The sequence below is a fragment of the Schistocerca piceifrons genome, chromosome 3, assembly GCF_021461385.2.
Source record: "Schistocerca piceifrons isolate TAMUIC-IGC-003096 chromosome 3, iqSchPice1.1, whole genome shotgun sequence".
NCBI classification, from domain to species: Eukaryota; Metazoa; Arthropoda; class Insecta; order Orthoptera; family Acrididae; genus Schistocerca; species Schistocerca piceifrons.
Window position 1 is genome coordinate 864,080,806 of NC_060140.1, and position 24,344 is coordinate 864,105,149.

A 24,344-nucleotide genomic window follows, 5' to 3' on the forward strand; every position below is an offset into this window, starting at 1 on the left:
CATTATCTATTTTTGCTGTGTTTACGTTAAGATCTCCACATAGCAGAATGTTACTTAAACAATGACATGAAATGACAGAACATCTGTTTGTGATTATACATCATCCCAGGTTTCATGATTTAACTGTACAGTAAACATTTGCATGGCTGATTTGGAGTAGATTCTTTTGTATACCTGTAGCTTGGTTGCTATTCCCATAGGAACATTTATTTGTGCAATCTGACAAAGATGATCTGAAAGTCCCAGATTTTTGAATACTAAGTCACAGTTTTCTGTGCCAATATCAGTGGCTATATGATCAATAGTAGAGGCTGAGTGTGTTGTTATCCTTGTTGCATAGCTGACTAGTGATACCATTCCAAAGCTACATAAAATGCTCAGAAAAGCATTAGTAACATTATCTATTTTTGCTGTGTTTACGTTAAGATCTCCACATAGCAGAATGTTACTTTTTGTGTTTGATACCTGTTCTAGACTCTATATTAGTTTTGCACAGAATATGTCAAAATCATCACTAGGAGAATGATATACTCATAATATGACAAGGTTTTTTGGAAACATTTTGATATGACAGCTTTATTGCTGACACTTCAAAGTGTTTTTCTTCACCAAGAGAGACAATGTCACTTCTTTCCTTCTATTGGAGTTCATTCTTAACATAAATACATGACCCTCCCCTCCTAATTGAAACTCTACAGTAAGGGGGGGGGGGGGGGGGGGGGAAATGATTGTATGCCATTGTTGGCCGGGAGGCCACATTCAGTCGAGTTAGGCAGCTGTATTGAAAGTCCATTTTAGTTGACGCCACATCAGTGACTTGCAAGTCAATGATGATGAAGGATACACAACATCCAGTCCCCTGCTGGGAATTGAACCGGGCCCCCTGCATGGTAGGCGGTAACGCTACGGAGGCAGACATACAGTAAGAAGATGCTAGTATATATGAAGCATGGGGGAGAGAGAGAGAGAGAGAGAGAGAGAGAGAGAGAGAGAGAGAGAGAGAGAGAGAGAGAGAGAGAGAGGGTAAACGAAAACTTGAATGTGGTAGCTCAGACAATGAATTTGTATTTTTGTTCAAATGTTGGAATAAGAGAATCACACGTAAGGGCCTATAGCTGTACTGTTGCATTTGTCTGTATATCTACCCCTCATAGGAGTAGCAGTAATGGGTGACATTCCAGTAATTCATCTGTATATGGAAGTAAGAAATATATTTTGAGTTGGCAAGACACATGAAAATATATTTCCATAAGCCCAGTTACTATGTTTGTTTATGTGCCAATCCACTAGTCACTATGTTATCAGATGGTATCTTTATTCATTACAGTTATAATGTGAAATAATTTTTTCTTCAAATCTCTACCCGACTCCATGACAACAACATTGGAGAAACACCATAAAATGAGAAAACAACTATGATTCCTCCTTATCACTACTCCCAGAATACCTTCTGATGCTTCATTTAAGTAGCCCTGTAAAAATATTTTTTCTCTCTACATTGCTGTAAGTCAAAGAATTTCTTTCTGACACTTACTGCTTCTTTTGCCTATAGCAGGGCCGGCCAGAAATTCTGCACGCGTGTGGTGCTCCAGCACATGTGCAACTTCCGGGTCACAGCGTGCATGCCGCAGCCGTCAGCGTTCATGTAGTGCATGTTTCTACGCATAGATGTCGCTTTATCCACTTGCTGGAATACTCTGTACCGGCGAATTCTAGTGCTCTTTCCACAGCTTGCAAGCCAACCATGTGAAGGTATTTCGCGTATTAAACATTACTGTCACAGTCTGCTCATTGAAACGTCTACTTTTATGTTAACAGTTTAACCCAGTAAGACAAGCAATACAGTTAACAACCGTGGGTTTATATTAAGGCAGCTTGACTGACGGCACGTAAATACGCATAATGTTTTTGATCTAGCATTTAAGAAAGAGAGAACTTAGCGACTTCGAACGAACCTTATTCATGATTTCAAATAACATTAAACTAATGCAAGGTTTCCTATAACTAATTCTCCGGGCCCTCAGTTACACCCACATAATTTCTGTCTCACTGACCTCTGAACAGAATGATAACCGCAGACCTCTCGATGATCACCTGCTATTTCAATACCATTTTTGCTATATCTTTCATCAGTTCCGTCTGAAATCTCCATAATAACCGACAATTAGATGAATGTTATGTTTTATCGACTTCAGCTGGGTGTAACCCTTCTCACATTAATAAAAACCCCTAAATGTAAGTATACATTGGAACAATCGGTTTAATGACCAATTTTCCTGATAATAATGTAACATGGAGCAGAATGAGGCAATAATGCACAATTAGTAAACAATAATTTTTAATTATGAAAGGAATAAATCCAAACACGTTTATCACTCATCATGAGAAATGATATAGTTAAAATCGGGCGCAAAAGCATGGCTCATTGACAAATGCAAGCAGTTGCGAAGATTTTCATCACTTATGCTTGATCGAAACCTTGATTTATTCATTTTCATCACCGAGAAAAATCTTTCACAAACAAGCTCTTGTGTGTACCACATAAACAGGGAAGTTGAGCCGCCGCCGTTCATTTAGGACACACATCTAATAACAGTCGTCGCTCGCTGTCGCACACGTGCACACATGTGCAGCACTTCCGCACGTCTGCACACTGTGCAGCGTTTGGTCGGCCCTGGCCTATAGCAATGATTTTTATAACTGAAAGAGGCCAAGCTGTACCATAGTTCAAAATCTCTCTCAAACTACAGGTTCCTATAAAACTAGCTGGTTAAGTCAAGCTAAAGGTTACAGAAAGGCGAGGGCATATCACGTTCAAATGGACCAGTCCTAGTAAAACACTGTAGTGTTCAACCAAATAGCTCACTGATGATAGCTTCACATTTCTTTAATTGATGTTATTAAACTGAAGCATAAATTCATAAAGGCTTTGTTCACCACCAGAATGTGTTGCAGGGGCACTTTTTACCATTTATTGACAGTCAGTCATTATAAAGTCTTGCAACTGTTAACACACACAGATCTTTTTGTACATGACCAAATGCAGGATTTGTGCTGTCTATGAGAAGAGTGCCATTAGAGAGAGGATTCTCCAGTGTGATCTCCAAGATTTTTCAGTGTGATTAATTAATGAAAAGCTGTTCATTTAGAACACTATTTGTAGATGTTTCACTTCTTTGGTGATGCTGTCCCTGCCAAAGTGTTCAAGTTCTATGGACCTGAGTCTTTCGTACTGAATTTCTTTGTGGGAGAGGACAATGGCTCAAAATGTGGGGATAGCAGTCAGTGCACATGGATTTTCTATATACACTGTTAGCCAGGGACCCATACAGTTTTCTCTTAACTAACAGTTTGCCTTCGTTTTCAATTTCCATTGTGAATGTTACTTTAGGATGGACAGAGTTTAAATGTTCAAGGAACTCTTTCCAACTTCATCGCTGCATGTGGCCACACCACACACTGTGGATCTTAGAGAAGTAGCTCCCTTGTTTATATTAGGAAGGTCATATAATGGTAGTGGCACAGTTGCTTGAGTTCCAAGACCCTTAATGACATCACACAGCTAGCCTGACTCATTGAGAAGAGTCAGTGTCTTCCTCTGGATTTTATCTGTGGGACAGACATCTAGCTATCTCTAGGTAATGCCATTCACAACATCTACAATCTTTTTATTGTAGTCAACATGTGACATTAAGACAATAGCAATGCTCATATTGGCTGTCAGAATTGCAGTTTCTTTGTCCCCCATAGGTTTCTGAGTGTTACTCGTTCTTTCTTACAGGTGACTGGTATCAGCACTGATAAGTGTTGAGGTTGCAATTTAAATGAGGCTTTGGGTTGACACTCAATTTATTAAGAGGTCTCTGACTATCACATCTACTAGGCCAGGGAAACACTAAGAGAACGTGCATTTCAGGAAATAGTGGTATGGGCTCTGAAAAACAGACGAGTGTCAAATGGCATAGTGGATGTCAGGGGTTGAACTCAGCTATAAATGGTGGCATGGGATATCAATAGTTCACTCTGGTTTTGGAACCCAGGTAGTGACTACTCACAACAGCAAAACTCACAGCATCAAGAAGATGATCGGGTTGGTCATCAAAATAAAGTGGAAAAAATGTTAACAACTTGGCTGTATACCCAGAAGAACACCATCTATAATTTTGCAACTTCAAAGAGACCTACACTGAGCTGAGTTATTCACTATGTTTAAGGATACATTCTAGTACACAGGCTTTAAAAATAATTTAGCCAACAATTATCTTCATCAGTTAACCAAACCAGATCTGAAAAGTTTTGACCAATAAATGATTATGCACATATTTCATTACATGAGCTGGATCAGAATGTTTCGGTATCATACAAAATAAAAAAACACAAGAAACTGTTTGTATAAAAACATTATAATGGATACTGTTTCGATTCCATACCAATAAAAAGTAGGACCACAGTAATTTTAACTTAAAACAGAATATGAACTGGTACAAGGAAGTGTCTGTTAACTCTATTATGATATTAACTAAACTTATGTTAAAATAAACTATATGAAATAAGCCCACTAAAATAATTTTTTAAGAATTGGTATGAACTCACTCGAATTTAAACTATATATAGAACCACGAAAGAATGGGAGCTGTTATACAGAACTGGTAATAGCAAATAATGTGCTCTATGTAACTGATACATAGTGATCTGAAATGTGAGTAGTAGCAGCCACCCAGTAAACTGTAATTTGTTGAAGTTTGGCTGAAGACTTTGTGATGTCTTTGGAAATAAGTCTGCTTAAAAACTGCATCACACAAATTTGTCATTTTTGGATGAACTGTAACTATTTCAGTGTATTACCTTGCAGCCAACTGTCGCCTATGTATCCATTATCAAACAAATGCCTGCAAAAGGCAAACATAACTGATTTTTTTACTTTATTATTTATAAAAAACATTTATCACAAAACGTGAAATGATGAAACAAACGGTTAACTTTAAAACATTACCAACTAGGCCCATTACATGGCATAAGATGACTACTTATTACTGAATGATGTAACTTACCCAGTTATCAGGGAAAAACCTATCAACAATCTCTCTCATTTTGGCAGTCTGGTTGTGCAGCACATTTGGATCAAAGAAGAGACACACATACAGCATTGCAGCTTGAGTTGACAGTGCAGTGCTTCTGTGCTCAGGTAGAGGATAAGCCGAAAGCTGATTATAAATATCATCTGATCGCAAACGACCCAAAACCATTTCCACATACAGTGGATTTATTGTAAATCGCCTGTAAGAAAACAGAAACTAAATCAATCAGTACACAACATTACTGCTTTAAATAATGATTAAAAGTTCATAGGTTCAAAACTCATCATCCAATGCAGTAGTATATGATCCAAAGCATTTTTACCCAAAGTATCCATCCCATCTCTGTGACGAGGACAAGAGTCACAGCTAAGTTGCAGCAAATTAAGGGACTCCACCGAAATGGGTACAGTGAAGCCCAGATTTGACTGTTAAGGAAAAATAAAGGATGTGAGGCAAGACTGCAAGGTTTCTCCCCTACCATTCAAATTGTACAATGGAGAAGCAACATCAGAAATTCAAAAAAGATTCTACAATAGCATTAAAATTCAGAGTGAAAGGATTCCACTGGTAAGATATACTGCTGACATTGCTATCCTCAGACGAAGAATTACAGGGCCTGTTGAATGCAATTAAGTCAAATTAGCACAGTATGTGGACTATGAGTAAACCAAATCAAGACAAGAATTATTAGGAGGAGAAATGAGATTAGTGATAAAATTAACATCAAAATTTGGGACCACATAGTACATGAAGCGAAGGAATTCTGCTACCATCAAAGCACAGGAATTCTGCTACCTTCAAAGCAAAGTAATGCACGACCAGGGTGTATATGCAGACAAGGAAATAAATTCCCGTATTTCCCAGTTAAAAAGATGCTTTTTCCTAGGTGAAAATACACTTCTTCCATTTCAAGTGACAGTATACTTTCCCTCACAACTGGGAAACTTCTCAATCCTTTGATTGGTAATGGTTTTATACACTGGCGCGAACATCCCGGCATTTTAGGGAACAAAATGCAGAAAAAGGGGGGGTTTGGGAATATCTTTGATGCGCAGCAGCAAGTACACCGCATTTTTCATAATACGAAAGTATAAACATGAAATCCACCAAACACAGCACGTTAGTTTCTGAACCACTGAAATCGAGATAGTGATGTGTTTTTGTTAGCCAATCACAGCTCATGTCATGTGATCATATACAACTGCTCACTTGACGAAAGGTTTGTTCCTAAAGACTGGAAAGTAGCACAGGTCACACCAATATTGAAGGAAGGAAATAGGAGTAACCCATTGAATTACAGACCCATATCACTAACCTCAATTTGCAGTAGCATTTTGAAGCATATACTGTACTCGAACATTATGAATCACCTTGAAGAAAATGACCTATTGATACATAACCAACAGAAAATATCATTCTAGTGCAACACAGCTAGCTCTTTATTCCCATGAAGTAATGAGTGCTGTCGACAAGGGATCCCAGATTGATTCCATATTCCTAGATTTCCAGAAGACTTTTGATACCGTTCCTCACAAGTGACTATTAATCAAATTGCATGCATATGGAGTATTGTCTCAGCTGTGTGACTGGATTCGTGATTTCCTCTCAGAGGGGTTGATAATGTAATTTACCGTCTAGTAAAATCATCAGATGATCAATTCCAATTACAAAATAATCTAGAGAGAATTTCTGTATGATGTGAAAAGTGGTAATCAACACTAAAGAAAGAAAAGTGCGAGGTCATCCACATGGGTACTAAAAGAAATCCGATGAATTTTGGGTATACGATACACAAATCTAAGGGCTTTCAATTCGACTAAATACCTAGAAATTACAATTACGAGCAACTTAAATTGGAATGACCACATAGATAATATTGTGGGGAAGCGAAACGATGACTGCACTTTGTTGGCAGAACACTTAGAGGATGCGACAAACCCACTAAAGAGACAGCCTACATTACACTCGTCTGTCCTCTGCTGGAATATTGCTGCGCAGTATGGGATCCTTATCTGGTAAGATTGACGGAAGACATCGAAAAAGTGCAAAAAGAAGGTCAGCTCGTTTCGTGTTATCATGCAATAGGGGTGAGAGTGCCACTGATATGATAAGCGAGTTGGGATGGCAGTCACTGAAACAAAGGCGGTTTTCCTTGCAGCGAGATCTATTTACGAAATTTCAATCACCAACTTTCTCTTTTGAATGCGTAAATATTTGGTTGACACCCACCTATGTAGAGAGAAATGATCATTATAATAAATTAAGAGAAATCAGAGCTCGAACAGAAAGGTTTAGATGTTCCTTTTTCCCAGGCGCCATTCGAGAGTGGAATGGTAGAGAAGTAGTGTGAAAATGGTTCGATGAACCCTCTGCCAGGCACTTAAGCGTGAATTGCAGAGTAACCTTGTAGATGTAGAAGCAGAAAAAAAAGCTAAGCTTCCACATATAACATCAATATTTTTTGAATGTGTTATCCTATAAGATATATCAAACACAAATGTGCCAGTAAAATTTTAAATAATGACATAAATATCTGGTCTTATGGGTCCAAAATTTTGCTCAGTGGGTGCTCCTGAAAGTGTTAAGTTTTGAATGAGACACAATGCTCTTTGATTTAAGAAATTCATCGCACATTCTCACACGTAATGTAATTCATCTTTAATAAAAGGAAATTTACTTTGAAAGTAACACTCCTCAAACCATTATTGACAATATTTTCCTGTGACCTGTTAGAAATGTAAACAGCGTGACATCATGCTCATTAAAAGCTGTTTGTTTTTACAAAGTATTGCATAGTCTTCATCGTAAAGCCTTTGACATATTTTGCTGTCAGCAGATGTTTGCTTGCGCACTATGTTTTGTTGTTGTAAATTGAGCATTTTCTTTGCAATTTAGTTTTATCTTGGTGTTTTTTCTTTTGTTTACATTTTATTGGTGCACATTATTCTGCAGTGGCAGGCTAAAGTAAAATTCTTTGTTAGATTATCATTTCTTACCTGTAAAAATTACAAAAATTTTATTGAAAGCTACCGTATTTACTCGAATCCAAGCCGCACTCTTTTTTTGAGTTTTTGTAATCCAAAAAGCCGGCTGCGGCTTAGAATCGAGTGCAAAGTAAGCGGAAGTTCTGAAAAATGTTGGTAGGTGCTGCCACAACTAAGTCTGCCGTCGAATATATGTAGCACTACACAGGCGTGCTTTGCAGGCACAAAGATAAATACTGGCACCAAAACCTCTGCATCTGTAAATAAATTAAAAAAGAAAAGGTGGAAGATGAGCTTTTTTCTCCGCCCCGAGTTTTCGACCACTGCATTTTCATACATTATCCAACGAAGTAAATACAAATTCCGTATTGTTCATCTTCGAATGTAGCAGCATTTCAATGTACTACGAAAATCCGACTGGCAAGACTGTTTGGGATGTTTGTCAATATGGCCAACTCTATGTACTGAATTTTTTCCCACCTGTGAGAAGAGATGGTTGCTAATAGGAACTTCTATGTATTGTGAATCACATGCAGTATTCTCTTCACCATAAGAATAATACGAATACAAACATTTTGCCATGTATTCTTTCGTGTTTGCTGCTATCTCATTTAAATCCAGTCTGCCTAATAAACTACGAAACTTGAGTGAGACAACAGCAAAGGCGGAAGAATATACATATCATGTCATGTTTATATTCGTATTATTCTTATGCCTAATAGTGGTACATTCAGAAATGAAGCATGGCAATTGACTAGATTTTTAAATCTAAGATGACTCTAATTTCTGTGCAGAATGTAATGTACTAAAGAGGCGTCTGCAAAGATTTTCAAATGGAGAAAAATTTTCGCTAAACTCTTGTTCAGAACATCTTCTATCATACGCAGTCTATTATTTGGTTCTTGTTGATCATTATCGGAGAAAGCAGCAGTGTAAGTAACAACAAATAGCAGTCTCTTGCCATTGTTTCGCTAATGAGACGATTCCTCTCTTTTGTTTTTTAATTGTAAGCAGTGGTAGCGTGCACAAAAGCAAGCCATGCCGCGAGCGGCGGCAGGTCGTAAACACAAAAAAATGGTTCAAATAGCTCTGAGCACTATGGGACTTAACATCTGAGGTCATCAGTCCCCTAGAACTTAGAACTACTTAAATCTAACTAACCTAAGGACATCACACACATCCATGCCCGAGGCAGGATTCGAACCTGCGACTGTAGCGGTCGCGCCTAAAACCGCTTGGCCACCGCGGCCGGCTTGTAAAAACACATTATCAGAATGCAACAAACAATGCATGACACAGTACAGTAATGCATTTTCAGCTTAGAGTGGCATAAACACCTAAAACAAAGAGAACAGCACTTATAAGATCAAAGAAAAATAAGCAATCAATTCAAACCAGACGAAGCACGTGAAAAAGGAAGGGTACCTGTATAAATACGGACGGAGTGCCCGACGCATAGAAATGGCTACCTGGTAAAGCTTAACTGCTAAGCTTACGACTTGAACCAAACTGCTGTAGCTGTATTGTCATTCATTCGACCTAAATTGTCTCTCATATTACAATGGACCAATTTTGTTTCGATTTGGAGGTGCGGCCTAAAACTTTTCTCTCTCCTTGAATTTCGAGTCTCAAATTTCAGGTGCGGATTAGATTAGGGAATTTTTTTTTCCCTTGATTTCGAGTATCATTTTTCAGGTGTGGCTTAGATTCGAGTGCGTCTTAGATCCGAGTAAATACGGTAAGACAAAAAATTCTGGAATTCTAAAAAATTCATTGATTTTTCCCTGTTTTAGCCCATATGATAAAATTCCTGGCTATCCTAGGGTGTATAGACCCTGATGATGGATAAATCAAGGAGAACATAAGAAGCAGATCTAAAATGCAATGATAACCGAGATAAAGTTATGAGAAGTTACACTCTAAACTGGCAAAAACTGAATTGCCAGATAGTTAGGGCTGCAAATTTAAACGGAATAGGAATGTATTCTGTGTTGAATTTTATTACACTTACTAGCATTTCATAGAGCAGATCAGCATGAAAGGGAAACCTGCATTGGTTTACAAAAGTCACGAACAAGTTCACTTTCATACAGCATGTTTCTGAATTCTAATGACAGCTGGTAATAAGCAACTTCACCATACAGTTCACAAAGTGTGCCAAATTTGAATAATACAATTAAAGAAAGTAAATAGACATAAAAACTCTGGCATCAGTATAGGACATTTACCTGAAGTATTCCACTGGATAGTTTGGTATTTTTTTCGCACCTGGAGTATTTACAAAGCCAGTAGAGCGCAACAATTTGCACACATCATCAATGTTACTGTCAGCACTGGATCTCTGTGCACTGTACCTATAGTAAGAAACAAGCATGCGCTCCCTGACCGTTCCTTCTATGTGGAGGTCAACTAACAGCAGCATCACACCATACAGGTACAGACCTTCACACTGGAAACAGAAGAAATCTGAAAATGTACCATGCACTGGAGCCCTACATTGAATTTGAATTTAAGGTAATTAACATTGTCAACACATAAAGTTGAAAAAATTTAAATCACAGGAAGTATGGCATTATAAGTTACACAACTCAACTGCCAAGTTTCATAAAACAAAAATTGTCTTTCTTTAAGTGAAACATGGGGTTTTGTACCGCATGGCAGGATATGAAGTTGCAAATGTTGGAACTAATAAAGCTCATCAGTGCCGGAGGCTTATCACTAGTTTACTAACATTCAAGCCATCCATCAGAGAGCATGTAAGTAACATAGCAAAATCAATCAGATAGTGCTACAAGATTGTCTAACAGTGAAAAGATTTCATGATGACAAGAATAGGGTGTTGGAAAATGGTCTGTGAACATTACAGTGCAGCAAGTTTGTAGCTCCTGTAATCGTTCCCTTTGTGAGACCTGCCAATGCACTTACCCACAACCACTTAACTCCAGACCCACACTGGTAAATCCTACAACAGTTAAGAGACAGCAACTTCTAAAACCAATCTTGCTGTTTACCAACTGGCATGTTGGCTACTGTTTACTTTTCAACATATCCCCTCATCCTGCACCCTTCCATGTTTTAATCTCAACTGGCATAAGCTCCCCTTCTCCTCTACGTAATTATTACTTTACCCCCTTTGTTTTTTTCATACCCCCAACTCCCTCCGTCTCTCACCCTCTTTTTTCTCCTCTTCCTTATTTTCTCCTTTTTTCTATTCAATAACTGAAATACTCTCTCCAAATTTAATTTCTTTTCAATTTTTAATCCATCTTTCTCACTCTGTCCCTTCTATCAACTCTGAACTGAAGCTGCATCTTGCTTACCTATCTACTATCTTCCATCTCCTGCTTTCTCAGCAACCTGATGGACGGACAGTATTTTATGACCATGGAAAAAGCGGTGACATTTACATTGTGCTGCTCTATTCAACAACATGAATAGCAGACCAAGTGGAAGATCTTGGTGAAGCAGTTTGAACTACAAACTTTTCAGTAAATATCTGAGTAGATGCCAAAAAGTTGTTTATTTACTACTATTTTCCAATTAATCAATAATTCCTGCTTTTGATAATTTTAATGGAGTCATAGCTAAGAATCAATAGAGAACAGAATATCAATGCATTAACAAACAACCACCACAAAAAATCAATCCTGCTTACTAGTAACTGTCGTCCTTCCTCGTCAAGAAGTACTCCTTCCAAAGTTTGTTGAATATAAATACCTTCCTCCCAGCTCTTCTAAAAAGTGGTTGAGATCGGTCACATACTTGTGAATACTTTCAAATGTTAAGTAGAACCTGGTCAAAATTTCTGTATAATTTTCTCGAAATTCCTCATCTAAATCTTGTAGTTGCTGTGAACAGAATAACAATATCACACATTAAAAAAGTTACAGTAGTGAATTTTTGTGAATACTGTCTTATGAAAGCACCATCACATGAATTTTTGTGAATACTGTCTTACGAAAGCACCATCACAGAACATAAAAAGCATAACACACAATCATCAAGCTGAAAAACTAAACTCAATTTAATCAGAAATTTGATCTGATCAGGCCTCCTGGTGTAGCTAAGTTCAAATACAGAACCTCACTAACATAGCAACATTATTGTACTCCTATCAGTTAATGGTGACAGAGACAAGGAAACTGCATATGGTAATACAGTCTCCATCTAGTTATAAAAGGTAAATTATGATTCCAACATCAATTTTCAAATGAGTGCCAGACCCCTCAAACAGCCAAAGCACCTAAATCACACCATCACATTTCACATTTCACAAACCATGGTATTGAGTGATGTTACTAGATCGTTTTAGTGAAATGTAGAACATAAAGGAGTAAAATGTAGGACACACCATAAAACATCATGATACAGCAGAGGATCAGACACTGAAAGCTAAGATTTGACATTCCATTATTTTATTATTTTAAAACATAACTACTTTATACAAGGGTCAGTCAACAAGTAAGTCACAAAACAGAACAGCAGCAATAATAATCAATGCAACTTCCTGATATTTACACATGTATACATCAGACATACACAATCTCCTTAAAGTCTTTGATATAAGGCAGCAAAGTATTTTAGTTGCTGCCACAGTGAATGTGCAACCTCTTTGGTTACATCATCACCATTTTCAAAACGTCAGCCACCCAAATGAGTTTTTAGGTGCCTAAACAAATGAAACTCTCTTGGGGTTAAGTCTGGATCATAGGGCAGATGTTTCAAGCATTCTCAATTAAATGTGTGGGGGTAGGCATTGTCATCCAGAAGAATTGCTTTCTTTGTTAGGAGACCAGGTCATCTGCAGCGAGCACCCTGTTGGATTTCCTACGGAGTGGTGCAATGTGAGACTGGCATTTCATTAGTATGATCCTTTGCACATCTCAAAACACGGTGAGCATGAACTTGTGAGCTGATGGAACAGCCTAGAACTTCGTTGTTGTTTGGAGCTGGAATGTTTTCACTCCACAGATGACTGATTGATTTACGGCTAAAACTGGTGACCCCAAGGCTCATTCCTTGTAATAATTTATGTAATGGAGTTCTCTCTTCCTCAGAGTACCAAACAAGTGCTTCAAAGACGCAGCCATTTTGTTCATTCTATGCTCCTCAGTCAACATGTGGGTCACCCACTGTTCGCAAACATTATGAAAATTCAACTGCTCATGCATGGTGTTGTACATAGTTCCATGTGAACAGCCTACAGCACGCACAACGTCACCAATCGTCACATGCTGGTCATTACGAATGATCTATTGTCACCGCTGACAGGATGACCTGATGCTCTCAATCTTTGATGCTTTTCCCTCCTTTGTTATGCTCCTGGATCCAACTGAACACAGCTTCTTGTGATAAACTGTTGTCACCATACACAGGACACATTTTGCAATGCACTTCGTCTACAACAGTCTTTGGTCCACAAAGTGCATGATCGCATGCTGTCCTACCCCTGTACACTCATGTGGCACAATCACCATCTTGCACTGGCTGCCTTTGCTATATCTAGCAGCCTGTAAGGAAAGCATATGTTTGCTGCAACCTGCCACCAAAAACATGTGCATGTAATTCAACCACTGTATAAGGTAAACTGACATTTCTGACTTATTTCCTGACTTTACCTAGTATACTGTACTCACAGATATCAACACTTTCTTGAAGTTTTAACCATATTTCTCTGAAACAACTACTGAGCAACTAATACTTTGTTATAGTATTTCAGTAATATAACAGCCTTCTGAGGGTTAATACTGAATTTTTCTCTTTCATATTTCCACTGGGAAAAACCGGTAAGAAACACATTCAGCATTTGCATTATGCACTGGAATAGTAGAAAAATACTCTATTATTTTCAGTAGCTCTCAGTGACAACTTTCATGCTTGCTGTCACTGAAATATTGCTGTCACTGAAAAATCTCACCGGTTTATCAATACAAATTTCATTTTTTTTTTTTTTTTTCTAAAAATGTATTTAAGTCACATAATATGTCACAACACAAATTTAACGCTCAAAACTTAAATACAGATTTGAATATCATTTACACACACACTTTGAAGGTAAATTCATACATTCAAAACAATTAAGATATAAAAATGTTACACTCCAAGATGCTAAAGTGTGTGGGGTGGTGGGTGGATAATTTGAATATTAAATGCAGAATGCAATGTAGAAAAGATGCATTTCCCAGCCGATGCACCATAGGTGGGGCGGCGGTGGAATAATTGTTATTAAATGTTCCTATTATTTATTTAATGCAGTTGTTTGCCATTCTCAACACTGGCTCTCTAACTACAATATTGGCAACAAGAAAGTGATTAGCAAAACGTGAAGCCTGTGATTAGAATTCCTAGTGCCCACTTCATACTGAGAAATACATTTATAGCTACAGCTTATAGCTCTGAGGAATTAGGAGATTGTCTGGGATTCATAATCAAAAACGATTCTCTCTAAAATGTTCACTATATTCTGAAAGTCACAGACCAAAAGAATCCACACAATCCAACTGACAGAGCAGTTCAGAGTCTAATGCGCTGATGCAACTATAATTGTTCAAATTAAATGTTTAAGTGAATGCTCGCCATAATTTGATGATAATGTTCATCAAACGCCACGCTAAATAATGGTAGAACGTCTGTCCCGCGGCGGCACGTGAAAATACAACATACGCAAACTGAAGATAGATCATTAAAGTCATCCCAGAATTAACACCTCACTCGAAAACGATTTCATGGTTGTGCGTATCCCTAGTAAATTATTACGGCACCCGAGGCTGTTTATAGCAATGATACCGACGCGACGCGACTCCCGGCACAGGTGGCGCGCTAATCAGCGTCTGGAGAGAACTGGGGCCTTCTTCTCTCACGCAGCGTTCTTACATATAAAGCCGTGGTGCGGACGGCTAAGGGAACGCCTGATCAAATCCACTCTCCCGACTAGCCGCTGGGCTAGTAATGCACCACTTTAAGTTATCGAATAAATCATTGCTTCCTTTGCTGATGGCTGATGAAGCTCTCAATTTAAATGTGCAATCAGCACACAGGTAAGTAATGATAATAAAAGTCTGACGTGGCTAAGTCAAATATTTTGGGCGAGAGAATTAATTTAATTACACTACACACAGTAGACGAGCTCTGAACTTGCCCTTTGGAGATACGCTATCGCTATAGTTTTATAGTTATTCAGTTGAAACTTCTCACATCTTTATGATTATAGCGGATCTCCCTTCTACTTAAATTTAAACATCTGAGCTTTATTTATTCGCCTACTTAATCTACCTTGCTTCCTTAATTTCTAAGACAAAAACCAGAAAATCATGAATTTCAATTAAAATTTTAATTTGTGAGATCCAGAATACTGCTTCTACTAAATTATTATGAAAAAGGAATCTAAATATAAATTTTTAAGTTTCTAGCTCTTTTCTGTAGCGCCAATGATTTTTACAGAAAAACGTCCAAATTTCGAAAATGGTTAAAGTTATTGAACCGATAGTCAACACATATTGATTTAGTATTACTGACATTGATTTAGTATTACTGACATGCTAGAAATGTTTCAGGTTATTTACTTGATTTTTAAAGTATTGCGCAACATTTATGAAGTCAGAGCTAGTTACAGCAGACTAGGCTGGCACACAATGGAAAGACTGATGTGAATTTTATACGGCGTGAGTAGGCTGCTTCCCTACAAGTAGTCCATACATTTATCAAACATTAAGACAGTGGTCCTTCCTAATCTCAGTACCACAACAGTCATGCAAGAACAACATGCAAACAACTATGACAATAAACATCAATGGGAGCATCATAAGGTACTGCCGAGTGGCAAGATAAGTAAGGATCCACAACAGTCGAATGACTGAGCACATTATTCACACTCACACAGCACTGGATATGCTGTTATTGTTATGGTCTTCAGTCGTGCAAGCCTCTTCATCTCTGCAAAAGTAGCGTATCCTACATCAATTTCAATCCGCTTGCCGTATTCAAGCCAAGTTCTGCCTCTAAAATTTTTAACCTCCACACTTTCCTCCATTGCCATCTCAAAGATTCCTGGGTGCCTCAGAATGTGTCCTATCAATCAATCCCTCCTTTTGGTCAGGTTGTACCATAAGCTTCTTTCCTTCCCAATTCGATTCAGTATTCCCTCATTAGTTATGTGATCTACCTGTCTGATCTTCAGTATTCTTCTAGGACACAATATTTTAAAATCTTCTACTCTCTACTTGTCTGAACTGTTTATTGTCCATGTTTCACTTCCATACAAGGCTACACTCCAGACAAATACTTAGGAAATGACCTCTTAACACTTAAACTGATAACAGATGTTAACAAACTCCTCTTGTTCTTCAAAATTGCTTTTCTTGCTACTCTCAGTCTGAATTTTATATCCCCTTTATGCCAGTCTGTATTTTAAATCTTCTCTACAAGTTATTTTGCTGCCCAAATGGCAAAACTCATCTACTACTTTCAGTGCCTCAATCTTTAATTTAAAGAACTCAGCATTGCCCGATTTCATTTGACTACATCCCATTATCTTTGTGTTACGCTGGTTGATTTTCATCCTATAACCTCTTTCCAAAACAGTTTCCATCCCCTTCAACTGTGCTACACCATCTCTGACAGAATTACAATGCCATTGGCAAACCACAAGGTTTTTATTTTTTCCCCCTGCACTCCCTTTTCCAAATTTACCCTTAAGTTAGTTTAAGTAGTGTGTAAGCTTAGGGGATCCATGACCTCAGGCCTAGAAGAGTAATCTGCTGGTAACTAGTGTTAAATAGATAGAAAGAAATCAACATTGTCGAATACATATTGACAGCATGTTACCCTTGGTACAGACTCTTCATTTTGGAAGACAGTTGACAGCTCCAGCTGATGATCTTTTTTTACAACAACTCACTCAACAACTTCAAATAAGTACTTACATTTAATAAACTGAGAATAACTCCAACATATAAACAGGAGCTTAGTGAACTTACTTTGTCTACTCACATAAAAGAACTGGACAGGAAATGCTGCGAAGCTATACTCTGTCTGCAAAATGAAAAGCGAGTAGCACTCATGGTGGAGTAAGCTGCCTTTCTGAATGAATGCTACAGCTGCAGTACAGGGTGAGTAATAACCAATTTACATAAATTCTGAATGTATGAGGTCTTGCATTACTATTATTCATAACTCTTATCTGTATTCCATGAAGTGTCAACACACTTTGTGGAAAATAAACAGCTGCCCCCCTTCCCATTCCGTGCACATTTGCACACTGCATCACCAGTGATTCATAAGATGTACTGTAGAAGGTCAGTATAATTTTGTATTTGTTTCTTGTGATGTAGTGGTGTAGTGGGGTAAGCAGAGTGGAGAATCCCCTGCTCGCTCTTCAGTTTTCAGATCTATAAAGGAGGGAAGCACATGACTTCAATCTGACACCTACCTTCCCTCACACTTCTATCCTCCAGCCCTGCCCCTCCAGACCGAAATACAGTCCCCGAACACAAGTTATCTCTTAAAAATAGTACACTCACTTAATATTTGTTCTTAACCCACTTCACTTAACAGAAAACATTAATTTTATACCACTGAAATACTATTTTTAACAATCTATAATTTTTACATCCCTTGCAATGGGGAAGCTGTAAGCCCTTTAGAAAAAAATGAATAGGACCTTTTTGCAGGAAATTGAAAGTAGTTTAATTTTGTACTGGGAAACATTTGTGCTACAAGACATGGTTTTCAAGTTGTTACAGAAAAACATAGAAAAGTTACCTTTAAATGCCATCACCCCATGCCACCGGTGGACATTTTTCATGTCATTCATGACACACTCCCTACCGCCATACAAAAATTGGTGATTCAATGATTTTCTTCCCTATTACTTCTTTTTGGGTTTCCATTGACTCGGCTAATAATGGTTGTGCAAGAAATGATTTTGAAATTTGTAAAACTTTATCCCTTTAGAAAGGCCAATGAAAACATCATGGTCAGGCTACTGCAAGGAATTTTTTTCTGAAAACATAATCAAGGCATAGTGCATCTTAAGTGACAATGGATATCAATTTAAGTCAGAAATTTGGAACCAATTTCTCGAATCAAATGAAGGCAAATCTGGATTTCTCACCACCATCGACAATCAAACCCAGTGGTGTGCACTGATTAGGAATTAGGGACATCTTTTTATTACATACTGCGGAAATAAACATAAAACAAGTCATGAACAGTTTAAAGCATGAGAATATTAGTTTGCCACTATGCCAAGTTCTTTACAGCAAGGACCCATAGAGTAGATTTCGACAATACCTGCAGTTCCCCCGAGAAGGAAAAGTCTGCCAGTAGTCAGCTGCAGTGAGAGTACTAGTGCTTATTTAGTAGACACTGCATTTTCATGGGTTAGTTATGTTTTTAGTAGTGTACATGAAAGACGGTGCCATGAGACACTGTATATGTATGAAGATATAGTTATTTCACAGACTAGAACATTTTTTTTCATATTCCTATGACCATGGGCACAGTGGCTAGCTACAACAACTGTTCTGACATGTGCACATGGGTCGACTTGTCCACACTATGTCACAGTGCGGAGCTGCTACCAGCTAGGGTGGTGCCTACACATTCCTCAAGCTCAAGACCACTGCAGTGCCTGGCCTGGAAAGGAACAATGCTTTCATGAGCGAAGTCATGTCCCCCAAAGCTTCACATCAAGGTCAGCTGAACCCCACCATTTTTTAATTTGAGGTTCCAAAAGCCCCATCAGCACCCCTGGCATAAAAAAATTTGTATGTGGAGTGTTAGTGCACAGTTAACTAGAATAAAAAGCAGAGGAAAGATTCCCCCCCCCCCCCCTTTTTAAGTGAAGTGCATCAGTGGTAAGGACATCAGAGCTTTAGCAATAATAATGACACCATCACGCACGCGCGCGCACACACACACACACACACACACACACACACACACACACACATAAGACATAACAGTGTCATTAAAAATGCTGTAATCAGTTGCTTGTCTCAATCAGAAGCCAAATGATTGAGACAGTTACTCCACACAGAAGAGTTAGGTGATCACACACCTTCACAATTATTTCATCACATACAGGCTCTATCTACCAATGCTGTTAATGAAGAAGTTCTCCGATTAATCTATGTAATACATAGGTCACAACAGACTGCCAGTACTCAGCTGCAGTGAGATTATAAGTGCTTATTTTGCAGACTGCATCATTTATGGCCTGACACACGGAAGTTACTCACTGTATGTGACTGCAATCTTGACACCCTAGCACAAATGAAAGATTGTATTACTGAGATTTATCCATCCACATGTACTGCAGCCTTATTTCCACAATCAGGCATTTCCTTGGCACCATTATAAGCACCCATCACAAGTCGCCATTCTCCAAACGCAATATTCTAGTCACCCATCACAGAGCCGATGTGCTGTGGAAACATCACTGACTGCCTTCAGCTGAAAAGGTATACTGATACAGTAGACGATTTAGCTCAGAAGCTTAAAAATGTTTCTTGTGTGAGATGGGAAATGTGCCCAGAAGTCAGTAATGCTTCCTAGATGGCAACCATCGCCTGTCAACAAAAATTGTATAAAACTGCAGTTTCTAGTAGACATAGGTGCTAATATATCGATATACCTTTCTTCTCGGCTATCACGCTGCAGCAGTGACAGCCATAGCTCCTTTGTTCCCAATTGTTCCACAATCAGGACATACATTCATGCAACATTCTCACTTAACTCCAGCTTCCTTGTGAGTGTATGTGGCAAATCATAGCGACAGACATGATCCACACCATCCTTGGAGCCTATTTTATGATTTCGTGGCCTGCAACCAGACCATTGACACCACCATCTTCTTGACACAACATCTAACTTAGCTAGCTGCGGGTGTTAACACCATGTAGACAACACTGCTGTATGCATGATCGCTTGTAATATCCTATATCTAGAACTCCTTAAGAAATTTCCTGACATTACTCAGCAGCCACCCATTCTAGAGCCCACACAGCATACAACAACGTACTATGTTCTAACAATGCCAGGACTGCTTATTCATGCTCAACCCTGTCAATTACCACCTGAGAATTTGAAGATAGTGAAGCAGGAATTTTGTTTTACGCTCACCTAAGGGATCGGTCATCTGTCAAACAGCAGCTGGGCCTCGCCTCTCCACAAAGTTCTAAAGAAGAGCAATAGATGGCATCCACTTGGCGATTAAAGGCAACTTAACACTACAACTATTTCTGACAGGTGTCCTGTCCTGTATGTTGAACATTTCTCATTCAATATCCATGGAAAACACATTTTCTAAACAACACACCTGGCACGGGCTTTCTATGAAATGCACAGTGCTCTGGAAGACATATCTAAGATCACCATTTGCATTACATTCAGCCTATTCGAATTTACTAGGATTCTTTTAGGATTATGCAACACTGCACAAACCTTCCAGCACTTTATGGACAAATTCACACACAATTTCAAATTCTTTTATGTCTTTACTGATTATGATTTTTTTGGTGATTTCCAGCTCCGAAACAGAACATCTGTACCATTTACAGCAAATCTTCGCTTATCTCCACTCACATGGTTTATTCCTCAATCCATCAAAGTGCATGTGGAGCATCGGTTCATTTCCTGGGTCATGCCATAAACACCCAAGAATTTGGTTGATGTAAGAGTGGGTGAAAACTATAAACAACTTCCCACAGCCTGTGGCAGTCCACAGTCCACATGCTGCAAATGATGATTTTTTTATATATATATTAAAGGGTGTACATGGGGACAAAAAACAATCCCAGATTTCCCAGTTAAAAATTCACTTTTTGCTGGGTGAAAATACACCTTTTCCCCCGGAACTGTAAAACTTCAATCCTCTGAATGGTGAAGGTTTTATACACCGATGTACAACTTCTTGGCACTTTAAGACATCGACCTCATGTAAACTGCATATTTTTCTGTTACGAAATACAGTACAGTAGCTTCCTAAGCACTGAAATCAAGATTGTCAGCTAATCATATTCCATGTCAAGTGACCTCACCAGCCAATGACAGCAGATATTAGAGCACAGGACATGTAGTAAGCCAAACAAAATACATACGGTATAGTTACAAGAAAATCTAATCTTTCACCGATAATACTGGTCATCATTCCCCCTCCCCAGAGGCTGTTGTTACGCAGGATCCTAAGAGCACAGCTTAAATCGCAGCAGCTGAAAATTACTGATGAGCATGATCACAAATTTCACTGCTGTGCACTGAACATTTCATGGGTTACCTGATTACGTGTCCTGCCGAGCACTTCAATTTTTCTTCCATGGAAAAGCCAACTACGTCTGATATTGCTCAAGAACTATCTTTGCCCCCCCCCCCCCCCCCCCAACCTTTTTCTGGATAACTATACTTTTTTCTATCACTATTACATAATTTGTAATTTATGAAAGAACTAAAATAAGTACGAAAAACTAACCTGGAAGGTTGGTCTTTTTTTGTGTGTGTTACCCTTTAAAGTCTATCAAACACAAACATGCCAGTAAAATTTTACATAATGGCTTGAATAGCTGGTCTTCTGGGCCTGAAACTTCTCTAAGTAGCTGGTCCTCAAAGCATAAAGTTCTGAACGAGAGTCAAATGCTCCATGATTTACAAAATTTATTGCACATTCTCACAAGCAACATAATTCATCTTGCATAAAAAAAAATTTAGTTTGAAAGTAATGCTTCTCAAACTACCAATCACAATACTTTACAGCGGCCAGTTAGAAATGTAAACAGTTGTGACATCACACACATGCGAAGCTGTTGATACAAAGTAGTGCAGAGTTTTCGTCCTAAAGCCTTTGATACATTTTGCTGTCTGTAGACATTTGTGTCTGCACTATGTTTTATTGTTGTATATGATGCATTTTCTTTGCAATTAAAGTTTTATTTCGGTGTTATTCTCTCATTTATATTTTATAGCTGCATTATTATTCTGCACTAGCGGGATAAGGTAAAATTCTTCATTAGAGTATCGGCTCATACCAGTCAAAATAACTAAAATTTAACTGAAAACTAAAAAAATAAAAAATTTCCAAAATTCTAAAAATTCCTGGGTTTCTTCCGGACTTTTCCCAGATGAAAAAATTCCCATGTTTTTCCTGTATTTCCCGTTGTCCCAGGGCATATACTCTCTGTAACTATTGTCATTGCTTTGTGCATAACAATGTGCTGCTGACCACTCTGTTTAATGATTTCTTGCAAGGTTCACTGAAACCACATGATAAATTACAGTGGATTAGGAAAGCAGAAACTGTTTTTAACAACGTGAATGCTGCTATAGCTGAGGCCACACTCTTTTCCACAAGAATCTTTTGCTTTGATGGTTAATGCATCTAATACTGGAATAGGTTCTGAACTTCAACAGCAAATAGACCAACACTGGGAGATGTTGGCATTCTTCATTCCGAAACTATCTATGTCGCAGCACGGATGGTCATCATATGACCACGAGTTGTATGCTTCCATAAAGAAATTCTGCCACGGCTTAGAGACTGGTAGTTTATGTTGGTCACTGATCATATGCCAATATCTACACTTTTTATCAGAGAGAAAATAAAGCACTGCCACATCAACTGCAACACTGACTACATAGCACCACTCAAGACACACATAGTCCAACGTTAATTAGGAACTAAATACACCAGCAGATGCCCTTTCCCTTGCACATGAAATTGCATAAGAAAAAGAAGTTCCACTTAAGATTGCTGATGCTTGTATAGCTGAATTTCCTTCAAGATATTTCTTAAATGCTTCCAGAACACTGAACACTGAAATGTAGGGCACACCTGAGTTATTCTGGGCATTTAGTGACACTACTTCTGACCACCTTGCCATAACTTCTCATCTTACTTACTCTCTGCTACTTTCATTTCTTATACTTCCATTTCTTGTCTGTGTTTTTCTCCTTCTCAAGGAACTCCTTTTGTAGTTATTTGAAGACAGAATTTGATTTTTTGTATCTTCGTCCCGTATCTACTGTTTGAATGTCGGCCAATGTTGCTTTAATTGTTGTGTTTCTATGAGCATACAAAAATTATTGATCCGTCAAAGACTATAAACTACAACTTACCTCATTATTATCTATTTTGGAATCAAATTCATCAGACTTTTTAAAATAACTGAAGTCTGAAATAATTTCCCCATATTTCTGTTGCTCTTGTTTCGTTTCCAGCCTGCAACAAAATTCCATAATAAGCTAAGAGGCTGATGTAACTATGTTTCATATAATTAAGAATTTTTTTCCATACATTACTCATAAGGGCACAAAATTACTGAAATATGTAACAATAAATGCACACAAAAACTATTTTTAAATGATATCATCTTCCAGGCATTCTTTGCAAAATTGATGGTTTACAAATTTTTGGGTTTGCAACAAATTTGCAGGAAAACAAAAAGTGTGAAATCACACTTTTAAATTTGCAAATCAATATTACAAGAAAAAAAGCAGTAGAGATATTTTACGTTTTGGATTTTGTATCCAACAAACAGTACATCCAACACAGCACAGTGAGCGTTACACACCACAAAATGCAAGTGTAATGTGAGAGGCCTTTAATTTAACTGAGTATACAATTTATCAGCAAAATAAATAATACAGAACAATGGAATGCACATTGTGTTGTTCCATTTGGATATGAAAGAATACAATCTCACCTAGATTTATTACATAGCCTGCTTGAAGTCAAAAGTCTGAATGAAGCCTTACTATGTCATGCAGTTTTCACAAAAAGTATACTTCCTGTAAATAGTTAACACCTCCTAGGTGGCAGTATGAGGCTTCAGTATAAAATTAAAAAAGCTGAATACGTATGTGTCCCAAGCGAAACTAGCGATATAACAATATACAACCATTACACATCTGCAGAGATCTACTTACAATTTTCTTAGTTGAGTCATCTTGTACAAAAAATGCTAACAAAGTTGCAAATCTCAGCTTTCCATCTGCCTCAAATATTTTCCTTGTTGATACATGGTACTGGGATCCACAAAGCTGTCAATACAGTCCAAACCTGGATTCTAAGGCATCAGTCTTAAATTTTCTGGGTAGCATATACAGTATGACATATCAAGTTCTGACTGGCAATAATTTCTCAGTTCTAATAACAGATATGTTGTATGATTATTTGCAGTGTATTTCTTTGCTGAGCTGGCCAACTGACAAATCCATGTGGTTCATGATCCTTGTGGCTTGTTATAGGCTTTTGCATTTCCTCCGTATGTCTAAGACCTTTCAAAGAAGA

General features: G+C 38.0%; 1 protein-coding gene across 1 annotated transcript in view; it reads right to left on the reverse strand.

Moving 5' to 3' along the window:
- LOC124787916 (WASH complex subunit 5) overlaps nucleotides 1–24,344 on the reverse strand; it is a 198,557-nt gene that overhangs the window by 135,509 nt on the left and 38,704 nt on the right. The window contains 5 exon segments of the mRNA XM_047254903.1: nucleotides 5,052–5,277; nucleotides 10,291–10,511; nucleotides 11,718–11,786; nucleotides 11,788–11,910; nucleotides 23,171–23,273. Of these exon segments, the coding sequence (XP_047110859.1) occupies nucleotides 5,052–5,277; nucleotides 10,291–10,511; nucleotides 11,718–11,786; nucleotides 11,788–11,910; nucleotides 23,171–23,273 (742 nt within the window).